General features: G+C 41.7%; 2 protein-coding genes across 3 annotated transcripts; both read right to left on the bottom strand.

Moving 5' to 3' along the window:
- Positions 1–276: 276 nt before the first annotated feature.
- On the bottom strand, positions 277–1888 carry LOC109900521 (complement C1q-like protein 2). Its single transcript, XM_020496179.2, has 3 exons — positions 1519–1888; positions 961–1098; positions 277–658 (listed from the first exon to the last, which is right to left on the bottom strand). Exons 1-3 carry the CDS (start codon positions 1706–1708, stop codon positions 366–368), a joined length of 621 nt encoding a protein of 206 aa, XP_020351768.1. The 5' UTR covers positions 1709–1888; the 3' UTR covers positions 277–365.
- A 1327-nt stretch (positions 1889–3215) lies between these two features.
- Positions 3216–4625, bottom strand: LOC109900519 (complement C1q-like protein 2). Of its 2 annotated transcripts, none has more exons than XM_020496177.2 (3): positions 4267–4625; positions 3734–3871; positions 3216–3597 (listed from the first exon to the last, which is right to left on the bottom strand). In XM_020496177.2, the coding sequence occupies exons 1-3, from the start codon at positions 4442–4444 to the stop codon at positions 3305–3307; spliced, it is 609 nt and encodes a 202-aa protein (XP_020351766.1). In that variant the 5' UTR covers positions 4445–4625; the 3' UTR covers positions 3216–3304. The 2 variants fall into 2 exon arrangements, with proteins under 2 accessions (XP_020351766.1, XP_020351765.1); XM_020496176.2 differs by having other exon boundaries at positions 4255–4616.
- Between the last annotated feature and the right edge of the window lie 3927 nt (positions 4626–8552).

The following is an 8552-nucleotide window of genomic DNA, read 5'->3' as shown; positions in this document are numbered from 1 at the left end:
TTTTATTGAAGAGCGTTAGCCCATAGTTTAGGGATCCCCATTGTTCCCGTGGATGTGCCCTTCCCCGTTCATGCCTTAGATAGTCGACCATTGGGGTCAGGGTTGATCAGGGAGGTCACCGCTCCTTTGGGCATGGTGACGCAGGGGGATCACAAGGAAAGAATTAGTGTCTTCCTTATTGACTCTCCTGCATTTCCCGTGGTGCTGGGCCAGCAGAGCAAAACATTTTTGGGACTGTATCAACAGTGGACTAATGATAAAAATACCAGAAGACAGTTTGAGTGGATTATTTCTTTAATGAAACGTTGAAATAAGTATTTCCAATTCTTGCTAAGTCATGCCATGTAAATATCAGCCGTTTACTATTACTTATTATCGATAGGAAATAGAAGGTAACCACTGAACATGCTAATTCTGCTGTTGTCAAATATGCTACTGCCCCTCCAGAGAACCACATAGACTTTGTCTCCTTCCACTAGGTCTAGTATGACTCCATTGGCCCCGCTGTGGTAAACACCGGATATTGGGTCGGCATATTCATAGACGGCAGCCATGATCACACCGTTCTTAAGCAACGCTGCATTCGCCACCCCTGAATTCCCAACATTGCAAGTGAATGTGAAGTAGTAGGCCCCTCTCACAAGTGCAGTAAAGACACCTGCATCAGGTGGGAAAGCAAGGTGGACAAAAACAACTTTGTGTGATTATGACACAACAGAATATGGACATAAAGACACCTCAGTAAAATACAGTAAAATACATAAAGGTGCAATCTGTATCGTTCATCATTGCCAGTGGCAACTCAAGGTACTGCAAACACTTTCAGCCAAGAACCGAAAGATTAAACAAACTAAGTCCCATCCCCTCAGTTCACAAGTGCAGGACAGCGCTTGACACAAAATGAAGTTACAGATTGCACCTTTAATATAATGCTGAAATACTTATCTAGTGGGTAAATACCTGTATCTGGGTTATATGCTTCACCAATGTTTGTAGTGACCTTTTTATACACCACGGTGGTGTACTTTTCGAAAGGTCCTAAGTGATAATGTTCATCACTGACCCTAATTGAAGCGGTGAAGGCCACTTTTGGTTTGCCTGTAAAAAGACATTATGTTCAGATTACTACACATCAAACGTTTGAAGCCAGATAGTTTGACAGCCTGAACCTTTGCACTTCTTTCCAAAGATACTGTGAAATAATGACAGAGCATGATGAACAGCAACTTCCATCATGCATGAGTACACACACACACACACACACACACACACACACACACACACACACACACACACACACACACACACACACACACACACACACACACACACACACACACACACACACACACACACACACACACACACACACACACACACACACACACACACACACACACACTGTTCCTGCATGCCCGTAAGAATACCGACACACACTGTTCCTGCACACCCGTAGGAATACCGACACACATAGAGAAGCTAAGTCTAGGAACAATGATAAGTAATGGCCAACATTACCAATACACTCGCTCTCCAGTTTCTGCACCCGAGCTGTCAGTTCCCTCAGCAGCCCGTCAACCTCACTCTCCGTCTGAGTCTCAACCACACAACAGCAAAGCAACACCACCACAGCCAAAACAGACTCCATCGCAGGGCTTTCAACGAACTGGGTGGGAGAGGATTGCTGAGATGTCTGACTGCTCCTCATATGTTGAAATAGATTGGTTTATTTAAAATGTAACCCGGTTTGCAAAATTCTGGGAACATTTCAAAATTCCCCAGCTATTGCAGAAATCCTGGCTGGAAGATTCCTGGAATCAGATGGGAATAAGCAGGAAATCCTGGACTCCTCCAACCGGGATTCTGGACCACCTGGGAATTTTGCCGTAATTACCAGAATTTTGCAACCCTGGTATCAGCAAAGTTCACTCCACTCTGTGCGTCAACAAATGACATCACCGACCCTGTAATAGAGAAATAAAGACAAAAAAAACATATTTTGATTAAAGGAGCATTCCACAATATTCCCATAAAATGTATGTCTATGTTTTATCTATAGAAGTAAAGGAAGAAAACAACTAAACATAATACCCGTATGGCCAACTGACAAAACCTTGAAATAGCAGATATTGATGATAACAAGAAACACACTTGTTTCTCTATCACCAATGTTATTTTTTTGTTGTTGTTAAAAACACTCTTGAGACATGGGTAGGTAGGATCCTTATTTTTGTTTTATTTTCCAGAACAGAACAAAAAGTATTTCATTTAATCAGGTTATGTGGACAAAACTGTTTTCTGTGAGACTGCAGTATGTATGGTACATTCAGTTTCTGAGTGTTGAAGTGTGCCACTGGCTATCCTTAAAAAAAGAAAATGGTTCCGTCTGGTTTGCTTAATATAAGGAATGTGAAATTATTAACATTTTTACTTTTGATACTTAAGTATATCTAAAACCAAAAACTTTTAGACTTTAACTCAAGTAGTATTTTACTGGGTGACTTTCACTTTCACTTGAGTCATTTTCTATTAAGGTACCTTTCCTTTTACTCAAGTATGACAACTGGGTACTTTGTCCACCACCGACACCAGCGTGTGGTACTGTTTCTCCAGCGCTGGTCCTCGTGGATTCAGAGCTGGTCCTCGTGGATTCAGAGCTGGTCCTCGTGGATTCAGAGCTAGTCCACCTGACTTCACTCACCTTCAGGATCAGTAGCTTGTATCGCTTCATTTAGTTGGAAACCCGTGCCAGCTTTCTGGACTCAAACATTGTTCAAATATTACAAAAGCCAAAGTGCAGTTTGTTTTTGGTGTTCAGTGCTCCCATTAGTCAGCCACTAGTTTCCCGTAGGCTTTCACTGATGGTGCTCATACAAGTCTGGGACACTGGGAGATTTTGCATCCAATTGTAGAATTGTGATTTGTTTTTGCGGGTTGGGGTTGTTAGCCCCATGGCCAACAGTCCAACCTTTCTGTTTTCACGAGATGTTGGAGATGATTTGTTAGTCCTATCCCCTGACATTTTGTCTTCCTGGTGATGGATCACAGTCTCATACAACGTGAGGCCAGACAGGCTTTAGGTTGTGTACAAGCAGCCCTGGTGTGTCAAGTCCAACCAACTACTGCTATGTTGGTTTTACCAGTTCATACCAGCAGCGCAAAACATTTTGGGACTGTATCAACAGTGGACTAATGAAAAAAACACCAGAAGACAGTTTGAGTGGATTATTTCTTTAATGAAACGTTGAAATAAGCATTTACAATTCTTGCTAAGTCATGCCATGTAAATATCAGCCGTTTACTATTACTTATTATCAATAGGAAATAGAAGGTAACCACTGAACATGCTAATTCTGCTGTTGTCAAACATGCTACTGCCACTCCAGAGAACCACATAGACTTTGTCTCCTTCCACTAGGTCTAGTGTGACTCCATTGGCCCCGCCGTGGTAAATACCGGATTTTGGGTTGGCAGTTTCATAGACGGCAGCCATTTTCACATCGTTCTTAAGCAACGCTGCATTCGCCTTCCCTGAATTCCCAACATTGCAAGTGAATGTGAAGTAGTAGGCCCCTCTCACAGGTGCAGTAAAGACACCTGCATCAGGTGGGAAAGCAAGGTGGACAAAAACAACTTTGTGTGATTATGACACAACAGAATATGGACATAAAGACACCTCAGTAAAATACATAAAGGTGCAAGAGACTGAGAGTCTTATCTAGTGGGTAAATACCTGTATCTGGGTTATATGCTTCACCAATGTTTGTAGTGACCTTTTTATACACAACGGTGGTGTTCTTGTCGAAAGGTCCTAAGTGATAATGTTCATCATTGACCATAAGTGAAGCGGAGAAGGCCACTTTTGGTTTGCCTGTAAAAAGACATTACGTTCAGATGTTCAGATTACTACACATCAAACGTTTGAAGCCAGATAGTTTGACAGCCAGAACTTTTGCACTTCTTTCCAATGATACTGTGAAATAATGACAGAGCATGATGAACAGCAACTTCCATCATGCATGAGTACACACACACACACACACACACACACACACACACACACACACACACACACACACACACACACACACACACACACACACACACACACACACACACACACACACACACACACACACACACACACACACACACACACACACACACACACACTGTTCCTGCACACCCGTAGGAATACTGACACACATAAAGAAGCGAAGTCTAGGGACAAAGATAAGTAATGGCCAACATTACCATTATACTCACTCTCCAGTTTCTCCACCCGGGCTGTCAGTTCCCTCAGCAGCCCATCAACCTCACTCTCCGTCTGAGTCTCAACCACACAACAGCAAAGCAACACCACCACAGCCAAAACAGACTCCATCGCAGGGCTTTCAACGAACCGGGTGGGAGAGGTTTGCTGAGATGCCTGACTGGTCCTCATATGTTGAGTTAGATATATATGGATTGGTTTATTTAAAATGTAACCAGGATTTCAAAATTCAGGCAACTTTTCCAAATTCCCCAGCTGTTGCAGAAATCCTGGCTGGAAGATTCCTGGAATCAGATGGGAATAAGCAGGAACTCCTGGACTCCTCCAACCGGGATTTCTGGACCACCTGGGAATTTTGCCGTAATTACCAGAATTTTGCAACCCTGGTATCAGCAAAGTTCACTCAACTCTGTGTGTCAACAAATGACATCAAACCGACCCTTCACTTTTTACGGGAATAAAACATCAAAGACATAAAAACATATTTTGATTAAAGGAGCATTCCACAATATTCCCATAAAATGTATGTCTATGTTTTATCTATAGAAGTAAAGGAAGAAAATAACTAAACATAATACCCGTATGGCCAACTGACAAAACCTTGAAATAGCAGATATTGATGATAACAAGAAATACACCTGTTTCTCTATCACCAATGTTTAAACAAATAAAACAACATTATAGAGACATGGGTAGGTAGGATCCTTATATTTGTTTTATTTTCCAGAACAGAACAAAAAGGATTTTACTAAACCAGGCTATGTTAACAAAACTGTTTTCTGTGACACTGCAGTATGTATGGTACATTCAGTTTCTGAGGCTCCTTGGTTACATAAGCAAAATAAATTCAATTCAACTAAACATATTGTCACGCCTGCTCTTCCCCCCTGGCACCATCATCATTACGCACACCTGCCTTCCCCCCGTCACGCGCATCAGTGATTATTGGACTCACCTAGACTCAATCACTTCTGTCATTACCTTCCCTATATCTGTCTGGTTCCCAACTGTTCCCTGCTTCTGCATTGATTGTCATATATCTTTGTTTACCCGTGTGCTGATACTGTTCCTGTCCTGTTACCTGTTTGTTCCTGATTAAATGTTGACTCCCCGTACCTGCTTCTCATCTCTGGCGTCGGTCCTTACACATATGCTCTCGTACAGTGTGCTCAGGCTCACTGTAGTTAGTGCTGGGTATCTTAGTGGGGGGGTTCCTATGCATCTGTGACATCTGATAAACCAGTTTTACTGTATTAGCGATTAAGAATCTTTATAAATCATACATTTGTAAAACCTTCAGAATACTGTTTGCATAAACGTTGGAGAAATGCACGTGCAGTATTTCCTGAAGGAAGACGAGCATCAGTGTTTGATTATAGTACATACATTCCTACAAAACTTTACAATCATTAAACATACAAAAAGCAAATGGTACGCTCTCCTCACATTGGAAAGAGCAGGACACCAGTGAATGTGCTCCTGTATCCATTATCATAGATGCTGTTGTCACTCCAGAGGATAATGTTAACATGATCACCTTCATCTAACTGCAGTATTACACTATTTGACCCCATGCTGTCAACATAACCATTTTCAATCACTGCAGCCATATTTTGGCCATTTTTCAACAGGGCCGCATTCACTTTTCCTGTAGTCCCAGAATTGCAAGTGAACGTGAAGTAGTAGGCCCCTCTCACCGGTGCAGCAAAGACACCTGCAATGCAGAGAGAGGAGATGCATGCAATAGATGCATTCATTTCAACATCATACTCATGATAAACATGAATTCCTTTTGGTTCAATTTATATAGAATAGTTGACTTGCATGTTTGATGTCCGAAGGTATATCAAAGCCCTCTGAGCTCATATTACAACTCAAAATAAATTAAATTAGAAACAGTAATTATGCTGTAAAATAAACTACCTGTTCCAGAGTTGTAAGCTTGGCCAATGTTTGTGATAACATTTGTGAATATCAGGGTGGTGTCAATATTAAAGGGCCCTCTGTGTTGAGATGATCGGAAGAGTGATGCTGAGAACGCCACCTTATGTCTCTCTGTGAGGAAACAAGTGTAAATTATTTCAAGAACACACACACAAACACCAAAACTGATTGAAATTAACTTTGGCTTTAGAAGTACAGGCCATTGAGGCAATTCACAATATTACAAAATGTAGCAAGAACACCATCATATTGTGCTCAGTTACTCACTCACCATTACCTGCCTTCTCCAGATTTTCCACTTTGGCACTAAGTTCTCTCAGCACAGTGTAGATGTCCCATCGGGAGCCGGTGGTGCCTGCCACTTCACCGAGACTCTCCATCAGCTCTTTCATCAAGTTGTTTCCTACTTTGTCGTCAAAGCGTTGAGAGATTTCTTTCCCTCCCTCACTACTGCTCTCAACTTGTGCACCAGACAGACTACAACAGCACAGCAACAGCAGCAGAACACAGACAGCCTACATCTCTTAATAAAGCAACAAATGAAGGTGTTTGTAACTCGTCATTCCTGTTGGCTATTTATACATGACTGGTAAAACAATAACATCGGGTTCCATGGGAAAGGAGTATACTAAAATAATAATTATTCTTCAGAACCATAAACTCAACATTAACTAGATGTTTCTCATCAACTTGGCATCTGATTTAACCCTATGCAGATATTTGTAAGGATACAAGTGAGTGTTTTTGGCCTGTGTCCCCACCCCCTGAGCAGCCATTGGTCTCCTCACTGGTCATTAGAAATATGTAACCATATTACGAGGAAGTTAACCACAGAAAAAAAAGTGTTTGTCCCGTCTCAAGTAATAAGTAATGGTTTTATCTGACTGATTGTAGATGAGATAGGCGACTATGAACCAGATAAGATGTAAAACATTCTCAGATAATAAAAAATGGTTCCTCATCCTTGCATGACACTTCCAAGGTTTAGGAATGTTTACTCAAGGACTGACCAGTCAAAGACACTAAATGAAAATTGCCATGGCGCCCAGTCTCTTCCAACTCCTAGTATCTCCTTGGAGTGGACCCCAAGTGATGCAACTACCACTTCTTACTACATTTACTTAGCCAGGACGGTCCACTCAGTAACACTTGCCCCTGTTCACCCATTTAACCCTAATCCATTAGCAATACCATATTTATAGACATGCTGTTAGCATAGATTCTAACAGCAAACAGTACACAACTAGGAGAGAAGCAACCAGAACAACCTCATGAGTCCCTAAGAGCATCGTGTCCCACTAGCAATGGTTTCGTCTGCACAGCAAGTGAAAAGATGCCAATACATATATGGATTCAGAGTAGGTCGACTGAGGCAAAGAGGATCAGGACACCTAGGTCTTTGCAATCACTTTTGAATCATTGGGTGGGTTTTACGTAAGCCTGATAATATTGGAGTGGACAGTGTTAGCAGCAGAGGCGTTTGTCCCCTTCAGGGCCCTAATCTCTGCAGGTATCGAAGTGAAAACGAAATGACTTATAGTCATCAAAATCCCAATATACACAAAGCCCCACGCAAGCACACAGCTAGAGGACATCCACCACCACCAGCCAAGGTCTCAAGGGCTGTCTCTGCATGCCACTAGGGAACACTGAACCACTCAAAAAGGATGACATGTGGCTATAGGATCCATGTTTTCAATCAGTGTACTACATACCATGTGAGACCGGGACAACACAGAGCCCGGTTCAGTGATTGATGCCAATTTCTACAGACGTGAACAATTTACACTCACGTCATGAAGACTAACCCAGAGACACCAAGTAGAGTTGTTTGATGTATATTTGTTAAGATGTTTGGGCCTATTCTAAGCCTGGGGGTAAACAATTCAATGAAGCCCCAAGGTCAATGTTGGCCAAAACAATTCAGAGGCAGGCTTATTCTATTTCCAACAGACAAAGTCTCTTCATGTTAAGTGACTTCACACCTCATGAAGTATAACATGAAGTTATTAAAAGCCAGACAATGACCTGTCATAAGACAAATGGAATTGTGATTTAGAGACATTTGACCTTGATATAAAACATACCAACACTTTAGTCAGTCATGTTGTAGTCTCCTTTTTCAACAGGATTTTGGATGAAGATTTATCACAAGGTTTTGTCATCTTTACTACTCCCAAATATGGCGAGGCATTCCAATCCCATAGTAAAAATACTCCCCCGCAAACTGCATTGTCTGAGAACAAGCTCTTCTGGGAATTCATTTGCTTCCTCTCACCATTTAATTGCACATCATAATCTGTTGGTTTAATAACTACATGCATGCTGTGACTTG

Source organism: Oncorhynchus kisutch, linkage group LG12 (assembly GCF_002021735.2).
Source record: "Oncorhynchus kisutch isolate 150728-3 linkage group LG12, Okis_V2, whole genome shotgun sequence".
NCBI lineage: Eukaryota > Metazoa > Chordata > Actinopteri > Salmoniformes > Salmonidae > Oncorhynchus > Oncorhynchus kisutch.
Note: the sequence above shows the minus strand (reverse complement) of the source record. Positions and strands in the feature narration are given on the sequence as shown.